Source organism: Schistocerca gregaria, chromosome 1 (assembly GCF_023897955.1).
Source record: "Schistocerca gregaria isolate iqSchGreg1 chromosome 1, iqSchGreg1.2, whole genome shotgun sequence".
Classification (NCBI taxonomy): domain Eukaryota; kingdom Metazoa; phylum Arthropoda; class Insecta; order Orthoptera; family Acrididae; genus Schistocerca; species Schistocerca gregaria.
Window position 1 is genome coordinate 1126160947 of NC_064920.1, and position 24649 is coordinate 1126185595.

The 24649-nt window shown below is 40.6% G+C and overlaps 1 protein-coding gene across 8 annotated transcripts in view; it reads left to right on the forward strand.

Moving 5' to 3' along the window:
* LOC126283947 (rab GTPase-binding effector protein 1) overlaps positions 1 to 24649 on the forward strand; it is a 188991-nt gene that overhangs the window by 32865 nt on the left and 131477 nt on the right. For 4 of the 8 annotated variants that reach the window (XM_049982393.1, XM_049982375.1, XM_049982384.1 and 1 more), the window contains exons 2-3: positions 10666 to 10791; positions 18351 to 18530. In XM_049982393.1, coding sequence (XP_049838350.1) covers positions 10666 to 10791; positions 18351 to 18530 — 306 coding nt within the window. The remainder of the gene's footprint in view (positions 1 to 10665; positions 10792 to 18350; positions 18531 to 24649) is intronic. The other 4 variants (XM_049982401.1, XM_049982422.1, XM_049982412.1 and 1 more) reach the window with 1 other exon arrangement.

Consider the following 24649-nt stretch of genomic DNA (forward strand, 5'->3'; position numbering starts at 1 on the left):
TTTTCTGCATGGAACACACAATCCTATATTACATTAATTTATACGGGATAAATTGTTTTGCTGAGTGAGTGTTTTACAGTACGAGTAAGATTCTGGAACGATTATGCTTGCTGTGCGAGGTTCCACTGTATTCAGGCTAGCTCCCACTCGTTGGTCTCTGCGGAACGACAGCTCCAGGGTGCCAGCTGGTGTGCTTCCACGTGGACACTCTCGTAGTTTTCACTTCTCTCCCCTTAAATTGAGGGTAGTACATTTCTATCACCAAACTATGGTCCATCCTGATCCAGAGTCCTACCTCGATGCTCAATGCCTGGCTGTGGTCCCCCTGTTTCATTTCTTGGGTGGTCTTTTTGACAACACGTGTACTTGGTTGCCCCATATCTGTCATCTGAAGGTTGGCTGTTTGCATGAACTCCTTCATTTCCTTGCCCGCGCCTCTTGGGGCACAGATCATTCGACCCTTTTGTGCATTTACAGGTCATTAGTTCTGTCTCGTCTGGAGTATGGATCAGCTGTCCCTTCCACAATGCTCTTCTTAGGCCCGGTTGTCCATCTTGGTATCCGTTTAGCGACAAATTCCTTTTTCACTATCCCTGTCGATAGTCTTTTGGTTGACACTGGCATCCCTCTCATTTTAATTGGGGGTCCCAGTTCCTGGATTTCTGTGCCATCGCTATCTGCTCCTCTCTTGCTCATCCTTCCTACTCTTATTCTTTTTGCAGCTTTGGGCTGTTGCCCATCTGCTGCCTGCCCCCAGGTGGGTTTACTGGTTGGGCTCCACATCACTTCTGTTCACCATGACTCTCATCTTCACGCCTTGTCCTCTTTCCCATGTTCTCTCTTGACCACCACCTCCACCCTCCCCCTCCTCCCCTTGGTTAGTTCCCCAGCCATGGCTTCGAATGGGTCTTTTCCGGGGTCTGAAAGCCTCCATTGTTCTGATGTTGATCCATCGTTTGTTATGAACGCCATTTTGGATGCCATTGGTTTTTGCACCAATGGCTCTGATTATGGTTATGCGTTATGCGTTAGTCTTATTTTGTCACTGAACACCATCTCTTGCCTGCCATGTGTGGGGGTTTTGCTGTGGAATTGAGGGCCATCTGTCAGGCCCTCTGTTTTATCAATCAGTCCTCCCTCTCTCGAGTTTTGTTATGCTGGACACAATGAATGGCTTTAAGGCTATTGCTCAGTGTTTTTCCAGCCTTCCCTTCATCTCCGACAACCCTGATCTTGCTGCTGCTGCTGCTGCTGCTGCTGCTGATGATGATGATGATGCTTGTTCAGTTGACATCCTTTTGGTTCTTGGCTTTGGGAAAGGGGGGGGGGGTGGCAAACACCACCACCACCACCACCACCCCTCCTGTCACCCCATTTTCCCTTACCCCTGTGGGGGTGGATTTGTGGCTTTAAATCAAATGCCTTTTTGCTCAATCCTGGGCTGATTCCTGACTCTTGGGAGGATATTCCCCTGTGTAATAAACTTCATTCAATCAATGAGACTTCCACCATGGGACTTTCTTCCATCTGCCTATCCCGGTGGGAATCTACCATTCTCTGTCATCTTCATATTGGGCATACTAGGTTGACCCATGGGTTTTTACTCTGCAATGAGCTGCCACACCCACACCGTCGCCCCCTTTGTAGTTGCAGAGCTTCCCTCATGGTGATCCATATTTTGCTGGACTCTCCCTGCCTTTTGGCCCTTTGCACTAAATATGCCCTCCTACTTTCCTTGTCTCAACAGTTAGCGGCCGACTCTCGCATGATTACATCTTTCCTCGGTTTTCTCTGAAAGTGGTTTGTTCTCTCAGGTATAAGTCATTGAATTTTTCTCTGTAGTTTGAGCCCCTCAGTTAGCATAGACTCTAGTTATGTAGGCCTTAACCTTGCCTCAACACCTGCCAGCTTCTCCCTGCCCTTTCCCTATATTTATTCTGTTTCCCCATTTCTTGTGTCTTCTTCCCTTGGTGTTGTCTCTGTTCTATTGTGATGGTATGGGTGTTAGGATGGGTCAGTGGCAGTGCTGGTATCCCACTGCCTGTAACATTTCTGGGGGCACCCTACTCTCCCTGTTTTCACCTGTAGTATTCTCCTGCTTTATTTCTTCATTTGTTGTCCTCAGTGTTGATGCACTGCGTTGCTACACTGGCTGAAAAATGGGTTGTGGAAGTACAACACTGACTACTTTAAAGGATGTAGCCGACAGGTGCACATTTGCGTTTCATAGTACTTTACTTTCACTGTTCACAACCCCCCAATAATACACAGTTATGTGGCCAGTGCACTATTGTTTAACTATAGGCCTCATTAATAGGTTGCAGGCGAACATTCACATACTGCTACAATAGTTAAACGTATTTCGCAGTTAAGTTGATGCACTGTAGTTTCTCATCTGAAACTCGGCCATGGAGTGATTGTCTCGGTACCAAATATTGGGCCCTTATATATCCTCACAATAATAGATACTGAAACTACACATTGTTTGAAGTTAAATTTGCAGAAATTACAATCAAACTTGACCCATTAAATTAACTGAATACATAGAAAAATTGGTTCTTTTTCAACAGTTTCTTCTACTGAAACCCCAATTATTTGTTTAAATCATGAAAGTGACATATATAGTTACACAAACAATACTTTTGGCAAAACTGTTAATTACTTTGGAATTAATTTGCTAACATGTTTTCGAATAGAGCCAAATAGATACTTTAACAACACTACAAGTCGTTCCTCCAAATGTTTATAATTACTACAGAATTTATATTTGTTTATACATCAACGGTAGAATTTAAGTTATGAAACTGTTACTGATTTCATTCTGTAACAGAAGGTACTAATGAGGAATAGTCGAAATAAATTAGAAAATCAATTACACACAAAAAACTAAGCACAAAATTAGATCTGGTGTTATATTTTTTAAAACTGAGGGCCAACCTTTCACTTTTATGGAAATGCAGATTATCCTCACATACGTTCATGATAAGTAGTAAAGAACAGCATGAATTTTAAGGAGGCAGATGACAAAACAGGAGGGGAAGTAAAATTATCCCAGCTTGCTTCATCACATCACCCCCCTCAGTGAGACCAGATAGATATTACAAATAGGTAACTGGGCAATTCAGTGACCACAAGTGACCCCAGAAATTGGGTTTAAAATCTACAAAAATATTAGATAAGAAATCTTATCAAAACTACAGTACATATACTTTCCAAATTTATACAGGGTGTAAGTTAAGTCCGGGAACACTTTCAATACACCCTGTATATGAATGGGCCATATGAAATCCCCATACAGCATATTTACATACAATGTATTGTACAATTGCACAAAATATCCGCAAGTTATACTTTTAACAAAAAATTAAGCATCTGCATCATAAGTGATGTCCTTTTTGGGTAAGCGAAGATTACATTTTAAGATACATATCACTTTGTACAAGTCCTGTCTGACTAAACAAAATAAATCCTCATAGGTTGCAAAAAAACTAAATTACACTGCGCATTGCAGTTCACTTTCAGGCAGAAAATTTCACTTGCTCAGTTTAGTATTTTTCACACGTATTTTCACACTTTTAATGAGCTTTTACACAATTTCTCACTAAGCTGTCCACACCTTCAATAGGTCCAAGTGGCAGTTAGTAAGGAAATGCACTGGTGTCACTTCCCTTGGAGGTGGTTATTCTCTGCCACAGTACATGAAAAAATATCAGACGAAATACCCTACTTTAGTACACTTACGGTTACTTCTAACTTAAGTCTAAAAGAAATGTTTCACTAATGGCAAATGATAGACATTACATCATAAATAGATACATTACATAGTTCTCATAACATTACAACAGTTAACACTAAAATTGACTATAGTATAAAAGGTGTGGGTTAGAAAAAAAACCAAAATCTGCTGCTCTGGTTGATCTGCCCTCCGCCCCACCTTCTCCCGAGGCTGAGTCTTTAAGTACCGAAGAGAAGAATCATACATGGAAGTGGACATGATTCAGCAGCAAAGCAATTCATATTTTCTTTTCCTCTTCACTGCTTTCTCATATCCAAGTCTGCCATTCCTTCAATGAAACTTTAATGGCTACCATTGCCATCTGGCTGAGCTCTAACAATTAACAGCTTCTTACTCTGCAGTTGGAGTTGACTTCGGGAGACAAGGTTCTCAGAAACTCAACTCCCTTCTATTAAAAATTAAGTTGTAGAAATTGTGTTAATGTTGAGAGGGTGTTTGGAGGAATCTGCATGCTCATTTGATCTGAAACTCCCATTGCACAGGTGCCACTAACCACTGCATTAGAACCTGTGGTCGTTGGTGTCTGTGTTAGAGTAATAGTATAAGAATATCTACTCATCTCCAGACAGATTTGTACCCACATCACAAGCTGGTGGAGCTACTGAAACAGCTGCCTCCCCACTTCTTCCTATTCAGGGACTTCAGTGCTCACAATCCTCTGTGGGTCAGAGAAACTACATGTAATGGAGTGGAAGAAATAGAGCGATTAATTTCAGAACTGGAAGTCTGCCTATTTAATACTGGTGTAGCAGTACATTTCGGTATGGCCCATGCAACATACTCAGCCATAGATACCAAATGTCTGCAGCCTGAGCTTGTCATCTTTGGTCCAGTGGTACGTCCATGGTGACATCTGTGATAGTGACCACTTCCCTGTCACTTCCGCTTTCTGAGACCACCAACCAATGGAACAGGCACCACACTGATCACTTTGAAAAGCCAATTGCCAAGCTTTCACCTCCAAAGCAACTTTAGAAAGCATTGAAGACAGGGGCATTTAGGCAGTGGTAGAAGATACTGTTGACAAGATTATACAAGTAGCTGAAGCAACAATATCCTGTTCTTCAGGACCTACCCTTTGTAAACCTATGCCATGGTGGTCTGAAGAAATAGCTGCAGCTATTAGTGTCAAGGCACTTCATTGACACAAATGCCATCCTTCTATTCTACATTTATTAGCATTCAAGAGACTTTTGAGTGAAGGCATGGTTTTTAATTAAAAAAAAAGTGTTTGGAACAATATGTATCATCTATGAGGGCCAGCATACTGTTGTCTCAAATATTGACTAATTACTGCTGCCTTTGTGGCCACACAATGTCTACAGTGGTTCCTGGCATCTCCCTTAGTGGTGACATTTGTACTGATCTCAAGGTCATTGCTGAATGTTTCATGGCACACTTCGCTGGAGAACCCGGATGCAATAACTACCATACTATTTTCCTGACCCACAACGGTGGTGGAGTGAAACTGCATAATCTTCTGTGCACAAGCCTTGAATCATTCAGCCTTGAATCAGTATTCCATTTACTGAATAAGAGTTCCTCGCAACTTCAGCAGTGTGTCAAGACACAGCCTCTGGACCCAATAAAATTGACAATTGAATTATGAAACACCTTAGTAATGACATCATAAAATACATCTTCGGGTTTTTCATTATTATTTGGTGGGAAGGGGAGTCCCCCCCTCCCCACTCCTAATTGTGCAGAGGGCACTATTATTCTTATCCTGAAACCAGGAAAAAACCTTCAGACTTTGGCTAATTATTGACTAGTTTCTCTAATGAATAGGCCATGTAACTTAATCAAAATAATAATCATCTGACAACTGTGTGTGTGTGTGTGTGTGTGTGTGTGTGTGTGTTGGGGGGGGGGGGGGGGGGTGTTTACTTGGAATCCTGAGGACATTAATTGCAGTTTCAAAGGGGTTTGGTCATTACTGTCCATAGCAGACCAGCTAATTTATCTGGAATCTGCAGTGTGCAGTGCCGTGCATTACCAATCACTGTGTTCCCTGACCTGCAGAATGTGTACAGTACCACTTGGCATTATCACATCCTGTTTGTACTGCACGAATGGTGCGTATGGGGCTGCTTTCCTATTTTTATCCAGAATTTCCATCCTTCAGCAACCAATACATACTGGAAACTTGAGTCCCGTAGGGATCAGTTTTGGGCGTAACCCTCTTCACTATTGCCATCATTGTCAATGTTATCATGACTTAGTGTGTGTCAGTCATTGTATGTGGATGACCTTTGACTGTATTGCAGCTTTACGTTATTGCAAACTGCAGAGCACCAACTTCAGAGGGGCATACACAAAGTACATAACTGGATCCCGACCGATGGAAAATTCGTATTGTTCAGTTTTGTTGAAACACAACTGTACATCCATGCCCAGAACTTGATCTCAGTAATGAGTTTCTTTAAGTTATTGAAACTTTCAAGTTTTTGCCAATATGTTAACATAGTTACCATAAGTACACCAGCTCAAGGCAAATTGCACGAGGAATCTTAATATCCTCGAATTTTTCAGTAGCATGTCTTGAGTCTCAGACAGCACAGTTGTTCTGTTATCCTACAAAACTCGAATTTTCCAGAATGTTCTTCAGACTGATGACGAACAGTTGTGACCTGGTGACATGGCACATTGTCATCCATAAAAATTCCATTGTTTGGGAACATAAAGTGCATGAATGGTCTCCAAGTAAGTTATTTTTTCAGTTGAACCAGAGGACCCAGTCTATTCCATGTAAATGCAGCCCACACCATTATGGAACCAACACTAGCTTGCACAGTGCCTTGTTGTCAACTTGGGTCCATGGCTTTGTGGGGGGGTCTGCATCACACTTGAACCCTACCTTTAGCTCTTAGCAACTGAAATTCAGACTCATCTCACCAGGCTATGGTTTTCCAGTCATCTAGGATCCAACCAATATGGTCATGATTCCAGGAGAGGTGTTTCAGGTGATGTCATGCTCTTAGCAAAGGCACTCGTCTTGGTCATCTGCTGTCATAGTCCATTAACAACAAAATTTCACCACACTGTCCTAATGGATATATTTGTTTTATGTCCCACATTGATTTCTGCATTTACCACTGACAATTCTACAAAAATAGTGCTGGTCTCAGTCATTCAGTGAAGGCCGTTGATGATTTTACAATCTGTTGCATTTCTCCACGGATTTGTCTCCTTGAGTAGCATTCAGCGATCTCTCAATCATCTTTACTCATGGAGCATCGACAGTGGCTTTCGCTTTTCCACTGACGAAACTGTTTGTATGAATTTCTGGCAGCACAGTTGGTTTCTTCCTCTGCTTTACATCTTGGGCCTGTTGCTCTTTCATTTGTTGACATTACGAAATTCGTGGGGCTTATGCTCAATATGAAACTTTCTTGGTCTTCTCATGTCTCTTACCTTGCCGCTCACTGTACACAGTCCCTTAGTGTCCTACATGTTCTGAGTGTTCTGTTTATGCATGTCCACGTCCATCCCTCTTATGCCATCTGAATACTATCCACCATCATAGCATCCGTTTGGCAACTGGAGTTTTTTACACTAGCCTGATTGAGTGTCTGCGTGCAGAAGCTGGGAAACTACTGCTGTCATACCACCGTGATGCAGATATGCATGCTGTTTGTCTCCCATGCCATGTCACCCATACAATGCCTCCTCCTTTGATTACCCCTTTGATTGCCCTCTTTTCTGTTATTTCCTGGAGTCTGCTTTTGGCTCTTACTCCAGCAACTAACCTTCATACTACTTGCCATTCTCGCTATGGGTTTGAACTCTTCACCACCTTGGCTTCATGCAGCGGCATGTGTTCACCTTGACCTTCATTTGCTAAGGACACTACTCCAGCCTTGCTCTATTGCTGTAAGTTTCACGACCTTTGCACAGAACTTCGCGGTAGTATCCTGGTTTACACTGATGGCTCTCAGACTGACCATGGTGGCGGGTGTGCCTTCATCATTGGCACCGACATTTTTCGGTATCATCTTCCAGAACACGCTCAGTATTTGCAACAGAGCTCTTTGTCCTGTATCAGATCACACAGTACATCCAGCGACACAGACTTTTCAATTATGTCATCTGCTCCGACACTCTTAGTGCCCTTCAGAGCCTCTTGTGTGCTGTACATGATTCATACCTTTGTGGTCTAGGAAAGCTGTCAATTGCTCACTCGTGATGGAGGCACTGTGATGTTTGTGTGGGTTCATGCTCACAAAGGTCTGGTGAGAAACAAGGCCGCTGGCAAGGCTGCAGTCCTCGTAGCTTGGCCCACTAGTTCTTCCATTCCCTCCGATGATTTCTGTGTTGCCATGCAGGTGGTGTCACTTTGGCATCACCACTGGTCTTACCTTCAAGCTCTGGGGCATCTCTCCCATCTACTTGGATGACCTCCTCTCAGCCCACTCACCATGAGGAGATCATTTTATCTAGGTTGTTAAGTGATGCTCCCCCACCACTTTGTGCTCATTGCCCTCAACCTTTGACAGTTCGCCATTTCCTGATGGAAACCCTGTTTTTAACCACTTAATGTTCTCATTTATGTTCCAAAAACAAGCAAGTCTTGTCAGGCTGCCACTACCCCATTCTCCCTCTCCCTTTACTGCACCACCTCAGATTGTTATTCTGGTCAGAACTTCCAGTGGTAGTGATCATGTGTACACAAGATGTGCTTTCATGTGTGAAGGTGTGTGCGTTTTCTTTGCTGATCAAGGTGTTGGCTGAAGGCTGTAATGTGTAACATCTTTTTGTTGTGCCTGTCTGCAACTAAGTGGGTTATCTTTATGGTGAGTAGTAATCTATCCGTTTCCTAATAGCGTTCAAATTATATGTACAATTGACATTGTTAGTTTAGTTTATGACTCATCATCTGTTTACAGTATTATGAGTTTCATCAATTATAAAAAGCTTGTATTGGAAAGTTTCATTTAGTTTCCTGTAAAATACATATTCCTTAGATACAAGGTTGTGCTATCTTAACAACAAAACATTGTTGCTGCCCTTTGACAAGGAATGTGATGTTTTACGTGGTGATTAAACAATTGATACCTGAAGATCTACTTCTACCCACATGACTATTCTGCAATTCACAGTTAGGTGCCGGGCTGAAGCACTTTCAGATTATTTCTCTGCCATTTCACTCATAAGCTGTGTGAAGGTAAAACAGACTTAAATCCTTCTGCATGAGTTCTGATTTCTCTTGGTGTATTATGATGATCATTTCTCCCTAAGCAGTTGTATACCAACAAAATATTTTTGCATTTGGAGCAGAGCCGGCCGCGGTGGTCTCGCGGTTCTAGGCGCGCAGTCCGGAACCGTGTGACTGCTACGGTCGCAGGTTCGAATCCTGCCTCGGGCATGGACGTGTGTGATGTCCTTAGGTTAGTTAGGTTTAAGTAGTTCTAAGTTCTAGGGGACTGATGACCACAGCAGTTGAGTCCCATAGTGCTCAGAGCCATTTGAACCATTTGGAGCAGAAAGTTGGTGATTGAAATTGCATTTAAGATATCACTGCATTGAAAAACTCCACAGTTTAATGATTGTTACCCCAACTCGTGTATCATATTCACGACACTCTCTCACGTATTTTGTGATAATACAAAATGTGCTCCCCTTCTTTGAACCCATACTATGCTGCAGTAAGCTCACTCCCTAAAGAGGACAGGCAAGCATATTGCAGCAGTCTCTTTACCGGATGTGTTGCATCTTGAACTGTTCTACCAATAAAATGCAGTTTTTGGTTTGCTTTTGCCACAACATTACCTATTTGTTCGTTCCAGTTCAAGTCATTTTTAATTGTAATCCCTAAGTATTTTGATGTATTGATGGCTGTTGGATTTGTGTGTGTTACTGTGTAACCAAAATTCAATGGATTCCTTTTAGTACTCATCTGGCTGACCTCACAGTTTTCATTATTTAGAGTCAGTTGCCTGCAACTATTGAAACTTGCCATGACTTACATCTTCTGAAAGCTGACGTAAAAAAATTAACAATTACAGATCTGAAATGTCTCCCAAAAAATAAGAACAGGAAGTGCTGTCATTTAACATCTTACTAACAGACAATTTGAAAGGACTTTTAGCAAAATTGATTTGATTCTGGAGTTCAAAAAGGAAACAAGAGGTCAACTTCTTGGGGTGTCCAGGTCCAAAGAATGTCAGTAGTCACCACTGAAAACCTCTTAAAGTCCAAAAATGTCACACTGAGTAGGGCTTGTCCCCAGAAGTGTGGCATCGGAGTCAGTCAGCGGCAAGCAGTGGGCAAGGCAGCAGCAGCAGCAGTGGCAACTCTGGAAATGAATAGCAGTCTTTAGCTGGTGGATGAACTGCCGGTTGTGGGCCTAGTGAGATCTTACTGATTGGTGGCTTGGTGTTTTCACTCGTATCTCTCTCTGATAGCCCACACTTTGCCTTCTTGTTGCAATCTGAATGTTAGCTGCCGGTAGTGTGGAGTCGTGGGAGTTTAAATGCTGTGGCTCATAGTTGGTCAGACTGCTGCACTTGGTGGATGGTGTGCCACAGCAGTTCAGCTACAGTTACTGCATCCCTTGTAGACAGTATGTCTACCCTTATAATACTTGACATATGGTTCTTGGGACTGTATTCTAGTTCATAGTAAAGTTCATCATTCTGATTGTTTAATGACAGCATTAGCAGTGAAACCTAAGATCTCCTGTGATACTACTTTCCGCACTCTGAATTTTGCGTTATGCTTGCACTTGCCCCACTTGTGGAATCCATGAAGCAAGATGATACAATGGTTATATGTTGACTGATTTAATATTGGTAAATACTGATTGGACTGAATTGTCTTGTGATGTTAGATTTCCCACATTTATTAAAATTAAATATTGGTTTTTGCAGGTGTGATGTCAAGGGTTGCAGAATTAATGGAAAGGATAAAAGAGCTTGAAACAGAGAAGCAGCAAGCGAAAGAAGAATTTGGTATACAGAGAGCCAAACTGAAGGAGCTTTATTTGCAGAAAGAGGGTTTGTACATGTCTTAATTTCTTTGCTCCAATTCTCTCTCTCTCTCTCTCTCTCTCTCTCTCTCTCTCTCTCTCTCTCTCTCTCTCTCTCTCTCTCCAGGGCATCCCAACTACCGTCTCCTGTTCCCGCACTCGATCGTCCATCTTCCAGACAGGCGGCCCCGGTCAGGGTGTACGATCGCGGTTCGCATCCGGGCTCTACTGTGTGGGATTGAGTTTTTTCCTCTCCCGCCTGTTTTCCGGGCCAATCTCCGTCTGCCCCCTTGGTGTGTGCGCCGACCATGCATTCGGCTGGATTTGGCACAGGGTCCGAAAGACTCGGTCCCTCCTCCAGCCCTCCGCCGCCGCTTTGTTGCTCTACTTGCCGAGTTTCCCGGATCTGCCGTGACCTATACCGACGGTTCGATGGTCTCTGGTCGCACTGGTTACGCTCTTACTCTAGAGGATCATTGTGAGCAACGGTCGCTGGCACCCGGGAACAGTGTATACACTGCCGAGTTGGTTGCCATCTATCGCGCCCTAGAGTATATCCGCTCCCACTCAGGTGAGTTCTTTGTCATCTGTAGTGACTCCCTGAGTGGTTTACGAGCTCTTGACCAGTGCTTTCCTCGTTCCCGTCTGGTGATGGCCATCCACGAGTCGCTCCATGCTCTTGCCCGTTGCGGCCGCTCCGTGGTCTTTGTTTGGACCCCAGGTCATGTCGGCATCCCGGGCAATGAGCGGGTTGACACGCTGGCTAAACAGGCAGTGAGTTCACCGGCTCTGGAACTCGGCCTTATGGAGTGTGATCTCCTGTCGCTTTTGCGCCAGAAAGTGCTTGGTGCCTGGGGTGACGAGTGGCGCACCCTGCCCACGCCCAACAAACTTCGGGCGGTGAAGGAGACGACCCGTGTGTGGCGCTCCTCCATGCGGGCCTCTCGGAAGGACTCTGTCGTCCTCTGCCGGCTGCGCGTTGGCCACATGTGGCTGACGCACGGCCATTTGTTGCGCCGGGAGGACCCACCGCTATGTCGCTGCGGGGCAGCTCTGACGGTGGTCCACATTTTGGTGGACTGCCCGCTTTTAACAGGACTCAGGCAGACGTTTGCGCTGCCTGATACCCTCCCTGCCCTTTTATGTGATGACGATGCTATGGCGGACCTCGTGTTGAGTTTTATTCGGGCAGGGGGTTTTTATCGTATGATTTGAGTGTTTGTCCTTTTATTTCCTGTATTGACTTGGGCCTTTGGCCTGTGGTTTTAAACTGTGGGTTTTAATGTCATTTGGTGGTTGGCTTTTCCTTATTTTCATGGTCGGCCAACCACCTTCACACTCGGTGCGATTTTAGTTCCGTTTGTCTGGTCTTTGTCTGTCTTTCTTGTATTGTGTCGTCCCTTCTCTCAGTTCTCCGTTTTTAACGACTGACAGTTTTTATTTCGTGTGATTTTATCGTGGAACAAGGGACCAATGACCTTAGCAGTCTGGTCCCTTCAATCCCACACCCAACCAACCATCTCTCTCTCTCTCTCTCTCTCTCTCTCTCTCTCTCTCTCTCTCTCACACACACACACACACACACACACACACACACACACACATACCATTTGAACTTCTTTAGTGTTTTGCAACTGCTGAGTCATGTACCAAAGACCTGCCTCACACTATCCCCTCCTTGCCTCATGCATCCTTTTTTTATCTGTTCCCCATCTCCAGCTTCCCAAGCAACTCATGTTAATAATTGACATTCAATAACTTGACTTGCTGTGACTGCCAGAGTGTGTCTTTTAATGTCTGTGTGGTTGTGTGTGACTGTAACTATTTTTACTAGAGAAAGACCAATAGCTCAAAAGCTTGTGTGAATACTTTTTCTGTAATGCGTTTCTGTGCACAATGCATCGTTCCACTATGAGTGAATAGTTGCATTTCCCCTGTTCTACACATATTTCCAGCCAAGAATTTCCATTATTGGTTTGCTCAAAATATTGTTTACTTTTGCTGTTAATTTGGTTCTGTAAATGGTGACATTTTGTTGTGGTGGAGAAGCCTACCTTTATTTCGTTTGTCATTGCCATAGAAACCTTTTAATACCTTAGGCTCAGCAGCACTAATACAAGCATTAGCCTCCTACCGGAGAAATAATGTAAGTGGTGACATTTTGTTGTGAAGTAACGATGTTGGAATTTGATTGGGAAATTCTCAACCATGGTGAAGCCCTTTGCTAAACTCACGAAGGGAAATTTTCTCCACAAGTTACATGCTTTTAATTTATTACTCCTGTAACATGTTAATAATTAACATTTTAAGACTTGAAAAGATTATTTCATAAAGTGTCATTGGAGACAAAATAACTCTTTTAATTTGTGAAATTGAGCATGCCTTTTTCTTCTAGTTTTCTTTCTTTTGCCCAGCTTTAGCTCATTAACTGTCTATTTACTTACTTCTCTTCCAGACACAATGAGCAAATTAAAGAAGTCATATAATGTTGACAGCGTGTTCAGATATCATACAGTTTCAGAAATACCATAATTTCCCAAGGTAACCACTTGCTATCCCTGAGATGATTTAACTGCTGAGTCACACAGACACTCAATCTGAACCCTTCAATTAAGAAGAGAAGCCACAATTCTCTGTAGAAACTCGTGATAGTTAGCCGACAATGTGTGACAAGCAGCTACATTGTACAAAATGTTGACATGGTCCTGTGACGACATATGATGCAACACTTACGAAATGTGTCAGCAAGTAATGTTTTGTTAAATCTAAAACGGTACAGTGATACCCTACTTGCACTACCCTGTTTTACGTAAGTCCAAAGTTACATGATTCATCTGTTTGAGCTCCACTCACCTCTATTCCCCCAACTTAGCCCATACACTGTGTGGTTTATGAGAGATTGAGATGTGTTTTGCGTGGAATTGTTTTATCCACAGCTCTCTTCATTGATAGATTCTATGTCAGAACTGATTCATCTACGTCAAACAAGAAAAGAAAGTCATAATATTTGGAACTAAACGCAATGTTATCAAAGACTTCAATGTGAAAATTAAAATTTGTGAATTGGTAAATAGTTTGATCTACTGGTATAAACAGTCAGAACAATTATAAAAGGTAAAGAAAAATTTATTGAAGCTGTGAAAAATGCTCATTCTCTGAATTCAGGTATCATGTGTAGACATCATGGTTTTATCATTCACATGGAAACAATATCAAAATTATGGAATGATAATCAAGTAAGAGCTACAAATTGTTCTGTTGATTAGAACATGGTGTACTCTCAAGCTAAGCTGATTTTTGAGAGATTGAAAGAAGCAGCTGTGGGCCAGCCAAAGATGGAGTGTTTAAAACTAGTAACAAATTTTTTAAGCTATTGATTTAGCTGATTCAGAAGTTGTAATTCCCTTAGCATCACAGAAAGTGGAGAGTGGCAGGTGCTGATAAAGGCACTGTGTTGCCCTATCCAGAGAAGCTCCAGGCAATGATAAAAGAAGATGGCTGTACCAACTGAACAGTATTCAACATAGATGAACCTATTCTGTTCTTAAAGAAGCTGCCTGAGAGAACTTTCATTGGGCATGAAGAGAAAACCTTTCTAGGTTCCAAGGCTGCCAACGAACAGTTGACAATGATGGGTGGTTCGAATCCATTGGGTAATTGTAAGTTAAAACCTCTTAGTTTATTGCTCAGAAAATCCAAGAACTTTAAAAATTACATGTAAAGCTGGGTTGCCTGTGATTTGAAAGTCTAATGCTAAAGCTCAGGTGACAGCTTCCCTTTTTGAAAACCGGTTTGGTCATAACTTCATCTCTCAAGTTGAACATTATTGCTAATAAAACAAATCCCATTTAAAATTATGCTATCAATCAACAATGCACCAGGTCATCCTTGTGTTAGTATAATTTCGACTCGTGTGGAGGCTGTGTTTTTACCACTGAATACAATCGGCTTGCTTCAACCAATGGATCAGTGGGTCACTAAAACATGTAAATCTTGCTGTACAAGACAATTGTTCATTGAGCTAATGTGATGGCACTATCTCATTTACTACTATATAAATAAGTAAAATTGGCAGCTTCATGTTCTTAACTCTGCTGGTGGGAAATACATTGTTAATGGCTTCTATTGAAGATTCACAAATTTTTCTTCGGTGAGGCAGGCCTGTGAGGTTAGTGGTGGATCTATGTAGTTGCTATGAACATGGGACAGCTTAAACTCCTCATTACTTTGCCGCTTGTTCTCAGAAAAGTTGTGGCCACAAACTGGCTGATTTGGGGTGTCTGCGAGGTTGCACCATCTTGGAAAATGGCAAAGTACCCACAGGTCCTCTATGTAGTTTTGATGTGATGACTCTGTATTTCCTGTTGATGGTTGCAAATGTATGACACGAACATTGTGCCTTGTTCAGTGCAGGAAAATTCCGGAATCTAACTATCCAGATGATGTCAGCAAATCAGAAGGGTCATCGACATTGGTGCTATTGTGTAAATTTCTGAACCACTGAGTGGTGACACAGCATATACTATATACTAAACTCTGGGCAGTTAATGGTCATACTGAAAGTGATAGTGGAGAAATTTTGGCAGGTTTCTCCTGCATTTCAGCATTTTGAGAAAGGTCTTGCTAGTCACTGTGGTAAAAGTTGTATACCCTCTCCTTCAAGCTATAGTTTTCTGGGAGTGGAGAGGAAAGTTAATTAGTTGCGAGGTTGGTGCGAGCACACGTGGCTGAGAAGTCACACTTAGAGAGGGCCGCAGCCTGGCACAGTTTTCGCCAAATCAATCCAGTAAGTTTCAACTCATTTAGTGCTGTATTGTTGCTTTTGCTCTGAGCAGCTCACAGTTTGTAAGGTAAATTGTGAAACTTGTGTTGTTGTCTCAGTGTCTTTACTTTTTTGGATCTTGGATCCAACTTCAACTCGCATTTGCGAGTTGCACAGTCTTTGGAAAGCCAATTGCAGTTCCATAGTAATCTTATATTTAATTATAGGTATCCAACACTTGTTAACAGAATAATCTTCCCAAGTGAGCATTGCTCAGATAATCATTTATAGTACTTTTAGGCACATAAACATGCATTCGATTGTGGAATTTGATTGGTTAGATTTTTTGAAACACAGTTTCTCTTATCTGGGCATTAAATAAGAAACTGTCCATAGGGAATTTAGTGAAAATAAGTCCAGAATTTAAAAGAATTTATTTGTTTTCATCCTTTCCTTAAGTCCCACAACAAATTAGATCAGGCAACCCACAATTAAGAAATATGACTGATTTATTGTGCATATCTGAAAATAACTCTTATGGTGTCGGCTGCCGTAAGTGAAGCAGGTGCCTGTACTTGGAAGAATATTACACAAAACAGTTGATGAGAATTTCTCTCATTTATATTTAACAGATTTGGAACCACAGAGGATTTTCAATTACTGTGATTAAGACAGCTGGATTAAGCAGTATAAGGCTTAGAATTGTTAGAACAGCATTTGTGTGTTGAGTACATTAGCGTGGTAGTGCCGAGCCTCAGCTTGTCATGCTCACAGAGAAACAATTCTACAAGCTTCTAATTTCACTATGAGACAAAATAACTAGCACTCTGTTACAGACTTTTGGAAGCAGTTCAATGTTGTGGACGCCCTGAGAGAGAGTTAATGGATGTTCTTAGAATGAAATTTCATGAAAACTTTAAATGGTGTCTGGAAAAAACCTGTGTCCACCTCCCCACCCTCTTCACCATTGAAACCTAGCAGGAATCAGCATCAGATCCTGATAATGTAATTGAAGAGGTGGTCGATCTTATCAGACAAATTCAGACATGTATGGTGTTGATGATTAAGAACTGCTGGATTCATACAGGTAGGAGCTGACAGTTGATGAGCTTATAGAAGCAAAACATTGAACAACCTCATTTCTTGGAACCAGTTCAATCAGAAGATCAAATGACAGTTGCAAACTTGCCAGAAGAACTCGGGTTCAGTTGAAAAAAGGTTACAAATTTTAGAAAAAATATACTTCAATGGAATGTGCTTTTCTGCTATAAAATAGGGAATGAATAATTTGTTAGCATATGTATGAGAAGAAGTATTGACTTGTCAGATGAGGCATTAGGTTCTGCATAACAATAAACAACCGCCTCAGTTTCCTTCTGCCTATACACCAATAAGATTGTATGGTGACATTTACTATCACTAGTTTGTTGGATTGTAACTCAGATGGTATGTACACTGGATTAGATAGCTGCTATTTGGTAACATGGTGTTTTACGTATTGTTCTGTGTATAGTAAATTAATTCTGATTCTTGTGATTTTCTTGTATTTGAGCACTCAGTATGGCTATTTATAGCCGAGATCTAGATATGCAAGAGTAATAAAAACTAATGAGATTGTGACGGATTGCTGTGTGCCTCCCCTTGCTTGAAGATGTGTACCCAGAATTATGTTTTTAAACACACGTGACTTGTGGTTAGATGAGCATCATGAATTTACTGCTGTTGACACTGATGAATGAGTAGTGAGGGACTGTAGTGGATGTTAAGCAGTTCCTCCCGTTGACAGTGTAGGAAAAGTTAGATTGCTACTTACTGTAAAGAAGACATGTCAAGTTGCCGATAGGCACAATTAAAAGACACTCACGTGTAGCTTTCAGCCAGAGCCTTTGTCAGAAAGAAGCACTCACTCACTCGCTCTTGCTTGCTTGCTTACTTTTGTTCTGTTTTTAAACACATTGGTGACCAACCTATGTTTTGTTTGTTTTAAAATGCCTTATTTTCTTTGGTATTTAGTGATCCTTCACAATCAACAAAGTTGCTCTTCAAATATGGAATGAACACAAGAATCGGAAGTACATTTCTGTGATCAGATGTTGAATGCTAGTCAGTCATTTCCCGATTTTCCTAAGGGTGTGTGCCTTATAGTAAAAGTGCACAATCTCCATAGATAGAGGCCTCAAATTACGTTGTCGAAGCAAGTAGCTAGATGGATGGTGATGTTCTAGTGAAAAAATGGACTTGGTGATGTTTAATTGAAGCCAATAAATTCCATTTGTTGGAAATGTAATAAGATGTTTTTGTGTGACTTTTTGCCTATAGACTTTAAACTGCATTCATGCACTGTTGTGGAGATCATCGCAGAAGTTGCCAAAAGCCATCTGGAGGCAGCGTAGGAAGTGTTAGCAGTGTACATATTGCAGTCCATTGGCCATATCTTGGAATCTTCCTGAGTGTAGTTATATGATTACACACCTTAAATTACTTACTTTGGAATAAATCTGCAGAGCTGTACATTGCATAATTTGTCAAACATGCTGCATACAGCAGAGAGTATGTGGATTTTGGCCGCAGTTGAAAGTTTGGCTTTGCATGATGTCACAAAAGCTCAGAAGACATACAGAAAGAATGTTCCATTCCAACTCATCAAAATATATTGTTATCTTGCTTACCTTGGTTTTTGTGGATCCCACTGGGAATATTATTGATTATCGTGGCTGCAGTACAAAGGCTGAACTTCTCTGGAGTTACTTTCTATGTGTATACTTCGAGTTTTAACTAATGCACAGTATAATGTGGTGATGTGTGACCATCTTTAATTTTTGCAGAAGAACTAAAGAGGAGTACAGCAGAACAAGAGAGACTGAAAGGAGAAAATCAGAAACTCAGTGATGAGTTAGGAGAAGCAAAAAGCCAGCTCCTTGTGGCAGGGTTTCGAGTGGAAAGTGGGCAGCAGGCCGAGCGGAAATGTCAGGAAGAAATTGCTACACTTCAGCAGTTGGTACATGGTAATAATTGTCCTTATACAACATACTTTATTATTCATTTGTATATGCTTTTGCTTATCCAGGTCACCCTTACGCAACTAATCAGTACAAAAGTTGCATAACCATCAAATAAAACAAAACTTACCTCTTACTGCATTTTCTTGATTTTTCTTTAACTTTGTAGATGCAACGAGCTACTCTATCAGATATGTTGTGTGTTAGAGAAAGATGCTTTTTCCTGGATTTCACATGTTACCAGTCTATCATGTTCCACCACTCTGATTTCATTGTCTTCGTCTGGACATGTTTACTATCACTTATGTTAGAAAGCTCCCTCTCATAATTTTTTCACACCTGTATTTGTTCTGTTGCACATTCTCTTTGAAAACATGCAGCAGATCTCACTGTAATGTGAAATTATCATTACCCGATCTGTGTGGTTTACAAATTTCATGCATCATCTCCGTTTAGTCTGAAAAAACAATCCAAAAAATGCCAGTGAATGGTTTCCCCTCATTTCATAACAGTATTCTGCTCTGAAATGCCAGGTCTTCTATTTCCTTATCTTGCAGTGAAATGAAGCCCATCCTACACAGTTTACTTTCATTATTGGTGGGAATACTTGTTACTGCATACTCAGCTTTTGCGTCATACGAGTGAGACCCTATGGCCATTGTCAGTCAGTTTCCCTTCCATTGTATTTACAAAGTTGTAACATTACCATCTGCCAATATATTCATTTGTATCAACATACTGCTGCAGTTGCCTTATTGGTGAGACATACTGTATCATCATGAGATGACCGAACTTGATATCAATTAAATACAACTATATTTATTGTCAAAGACTATTAAAAAAAGGGGCGCTTTTTTTAGGAATAACCTTCTAGGCCATTGAAGTTGTCCATCATTTGTCCAGTATGTAGCTACTGTGTGGCAGAATGGACAACAACTTATATGTTTAATAACAGCAAATTGTTTTAATTTCATTTAACATATGCGTGTATATAATTTCGTAGGCTTCCATGATCAGAGTCACTTCACACAAAAGTTTTCTGAGTATTGTACTGTGTCATAATATTAAAAACTATGCTGGAGAAACCATTGTTCCAGCCACAGTTACAGTGGCCTTCTTCTGGATATACTGATAACCCAGAAGAGGACCACAGTAACCGTGGCCATAACATAAGTTTCTCCAGCATAGTTTTTTAGATTATGACATTGTACGATACTCAGAAAACTTTTATATCAGTTGAATATGTATGCTTTTATGAAGCCTGTACAAAATTGTTTTTTATGGCCACAGTCACTCCTTTACATGTTGCTTGAGAGTCTGTCATCATAATAATTAATCACAGTGCTACAAAATTTGCAGGTGAGGAGACCAAGTAGGATCATCATTTGCAATTCAGGTGCCCACACCATTGTTGTTTTATGCAGCCTGCAATGCTACAACTGGCCTTCATAAAACAAGTGAGATTTTCATATTCTCTCACTCACTATGTGCAAAATATTACTCTTACAGAGAAAATGAACAGGATATTTTTGTAGGAAATTTAATGTAGTTAAATTTTGTACTAAGTTTTTGATAATCATCTTGGGGTTGAAGCGCTTTTCTTCCATGTTTGCTTTAACAATATATATGTTTTTGGATTGGGTCCGCCTTTAGCAAAATACAATTTTGTTTTCTAAACCAAACATGTTTCACTGAACACTCTTTATCTTTAACAGATGAAAAATAAAAGCCCACTGAAGATGCTGCAACTGCAGTGAAACATGTTTGGGTTCAAAAACAAAATTGTGTTTTGCTAAAGGCAGACCCTATCCAAAAACATATGTATTTTTGATAGAGGCTGTAGTATTAGTCATTCAAGAAAAATGTATAAAAGTGACCTTTAAACACGCCCCCACTCCCACAATCAGCACCCACTCATTCCCTCGTACTACTGTGCAAAATATTTGACTACATGAATTATTTCCAACATTTGACTTCATTTGGTCTTCATTGACTGGCATTATTATGCCACTGGATTACAAGGGAATGGTCCAATAAGACATGTCGAAATTTACCCTGAAATTTTTTACACAGGAAGAAGACAACGAAAGAAACGCACTGTCAAAATTTTAGCTGCTAAGAGGCACTGCAAGTGTTTTGTAAAATATGTTGAAGTTGGCACATTTTTGCCAAGCGAAGAACAGCTTATAACAGCAATTTGTACAGCCCTGCCCGCCTAGCCCACAACTTGGCGAATCACTCATGCAGTGCCATGTAGCGGAATTATCGGGACTTCACACACACTAATTTTAACCATCTAAAGCATGGTTTACACTGGAACAAATGGAAGTGAACATGTGTGAACGAGCATTTGTGGAAAATTCACTACCATTTGCTTGTATATGGATAGAATCGTTAAACTAGAGGGAATGGAAGAGAACACGAAGTAGCAAACATTGCCTATGAATGCTGTGTTATTACTTTTAGTTTCTGGAGCTAATATTTGGCATACAGGATAGAACTGTATCTTGTTAGAGCCAAAATGCAAAACTTTGCTATTATTTCGCATGGCGAGCACACTGTTGTTGGAGTATGCAAAATAGTGCAGGGAAGGAAGAATTTAAGTGTCTCAATTTCTATATAAGCATGACATGCATGGAGATCCTTAGCACTGGTCCAAAAATGTCCTTGTATGTCAGCTTCCATTTTTCCCTGGCTTCTCATTACCATTGAGGGGAAATTTATAAAGAGAACACTAACTACCGACATCGAGCATCATCTCAAGAGGTGACACAGCTAACATTTCCACTACCTGTGTAAGGTCTAATAGTCATACTTAAAAAAAAAGGTCTAGTGGCAAAGCACACTCTTCTTGATTCAGAATGTGTGGGATTAAATCCCATTTAGACCACAACTTTTTCACAATGATTTTTAACCAAGCATTCACTTCTCACAGATGTTGGAGTGGCCACGAAAGATATGTGGTTCGGATTCCACGTTAAATGGCAGGTCTCCATTTTCCGATTAGGTGACTGGAGTAGGTTAGGGACACACAAGTAGCTGCAGTGTTGCCCAGTTGACAGAAGACTTGCAAGAGGCATATGGTGTACACCAGCCAGAATTCTCTGTTGCTCATGCTTGTTTGCACGGGTGAAAACATGGCTTAAACTATACAAACATTTTTTTTAATAACTTCATATCGACAGTTCAATTGTTGCACGTGTAATTCTGATAAAAGTGGCTAGCAGAGAAAATAAAATCATGGCAGTGTCCGATGTCGCAGACGATGTTCATCAATGAGGACTTGTAATTTGTTGAAATGAAATGTGTCTTACAGTACTACAATTCCTGTAATCATGTTTGAATGTTGTACATTTGACTATCAGTGAATCAGTTCTTTGTTTATTCCCTGTAGTCATCACAAAAATGCAAAAGGCCTATTGAATGACAAAAACAAACATTTGTCTTGTACCACATTACTTCGCCGTAACCACCAGTTTTATTTAGACAGAACTTAGATGGAGTCAGAAATGGACCCAGCCATCGTTCTGCATATTGCGCTGCATACCAGGCGTACTTGATGAAATTTGTAAAGCGTGGCGAAGAAAACTGGTAATGCACAAATGACTGGAGCTTAAGAATACTGTTCAGCTGATAAACCTGAAATAAGATAGAGGTATTGGAAATTATGTTACCTGATAATTTCTTGAAAAATGCTTTCCACTGTTGAAAAAATTCTTTATGGAGGGGTTGAATTGCAGTTGTAGTTCCAGGCGGAATCCACATTACATCTACAGATTTTTTGTCGTCCTCCACAGAAACGAAGTCATTGTTATGTCCAGACCATGAATCCTACAAAAGCAATGAATTAGTTTCTGCAGCTGGTAGGAATATGTTTTGAATGAAATGTTGAAAATTATTCTTTCCCATTTTTTCAGATTTTGATACGTCAATTACAAGATTTTTGCAACTCATCATCATCATCATCATCATCATCATCATCATCATCATCATCTTGGACAGTTTCCAGCTTCTGGGCAGGTTTGTTTGGAACATAAGCCTCTCCATTGTCTTCTGTCGTGCCACCACAAGATTATGCAACTAGACAGACCATTTTCTATTTTTGGTCCTTATTTGCCTTGCAGTTCTTGAAGACAGATATACAGCTGCGGAAACAGTAAACCACTCATACTTATCACTGGCATTATCGTATATGAATGTGTCATTGCATTCATTGACTGGGCAACTGACTCCGTCTTTTTTTCACCCTGAAACGATAAACTGCAGTTTGCACGTAGTTCTTTCATGAAACCTGACTGATCAGTGTTATAAACAGCAGTTGCAGGGATAACAGCAAGTTTCGTCTTTATGTCAGCTATGAATTTCTCTATAGCATTGTCTTTCACTGGCAGCTGCTGTATACGTTTACATGACATAAACTTGATAATTTTCTGACTTCCTATTCTGTATAATTTCTTGAACCTGTGCAGCTGGGTCGATGAAGCCTGGAAATTAACAATGTTAATGTCAGATGCAATTCGGAGGGCCCAGTGTCATAGATCTCCGTCAGTAATTGTGCATAACCTCTCACAAGCAGTTCATATGGTTTTGTGTTTCTGTTTGGCACTTATTTCTTACATCACATAATTCTTTCTTCCATTTGTACAGTTCAGGCTCCAATTTTACAAAACGAAAACGTCTTTGCACACTGCATAACTTCAAGCATTTTCCATCTCCTTTGTTTAACCAATATTTCACTGCCTTTTCTTTGCTGCTGAAAGCTGTTGCAGTACGTGTTTTTTTTAAAAAGGCTTGGAAGGTATTCTTCTTTGGAACTGTTTGGCGCAAATGACATCGTCCGAACCATGATTCATTGAACTGTCACAATTATTTCCTATTTCTTCTAATGTATCCACAATTTCAAATGAAATGTCTATATCATTCGAATGAATGTGAACAAAATCAACAAACAAATGACACATACGTATACGTCCTCGGGAGAAGTAGCTGATTTCAGCTGGAAACCACATTCTTCTTATTTTATTATAGCTAAATTGAGAACGTTAATTGGATTTCACATTACTGTGAAACTGGAAGGAAAAAAGGTACTGTTAGCAGGCATGCCTATGAAAGCACAATCAATACTTACCAATACTGCAGAAAGCAACTGGTAATTTGTAATTGATGTTACTTGAGTGACTAATTTGAGAGAATAATAACTGTGTACTGTAGTGTCGAGAAACTATCAACGAACAGTAACGTGAAACGTTTTTTACAAGTTAGGATCGGGTTGTGTAATGTTTCATTACTACCGCTGCCTGGTGCGCTAAGAATTTGGCAATTTTCATTTATTTTTTGTAATACTTGCAGGGCCTCTCAGCAGTTAAAATTTTGACAGTAGATTTCTTTCATTGTCTTTTTCCTGTGTAAAAAAAAAGTTTCAGAGTGGGCTTCAACATGTATTATTGGACCATTCCCTTGTTAGTCGAGTGCTTAAAAATTGCGAAATTGATGTTTGTGTAAATTTTACTTAATAGCTTTGTGAAGTTTAACAGCATAAAAGAAACAATTGTATTGTTATATTCATCAGGCCTTCTGGTTACAAAATTCCTATGCTTGTAAGTGTTAACTTTGGATCAGATTGTCAGTGTAATTAGTTTTAGTGCAATATTTACAAAAGCTGTTTTTCTTTCATTACCCTCATGGACACATTTAAATTAATAACATTAACGAAGTAGCTGACTGTGCTGGTGGTGAAATAGCCCAGTCAGTAGAGACCAAAAAAGGTTGATTATCGGAACCAGTTTGTGTACTCGGAAATTTTTGTACAGTGGTTGGAGGGAGTGTCACCAACAACATACTAGAAATCCTGATGGGTGAGGAGTGAATGTGGGGTGGAGGTGCATTTGAAGGTCACTTTTGTATGTTTTTCTCAAATAACTCAAATGCTGAGGCCTCTAGTGAAGACGTATCCCACCATAAAATTTAACTACGTTAAATTGCCTACAAAAAAAAAGTGCTGCTCATTATTTCTGTGGGAATAATAGTTTGCACATAGCAAGTGAGAGACTATGAAAATCTCGCATACAGTTTATGAAGGCCAGCTCTAAAATTGCGGGTTGTAGAAAATGACAGTGGTTGGAGGA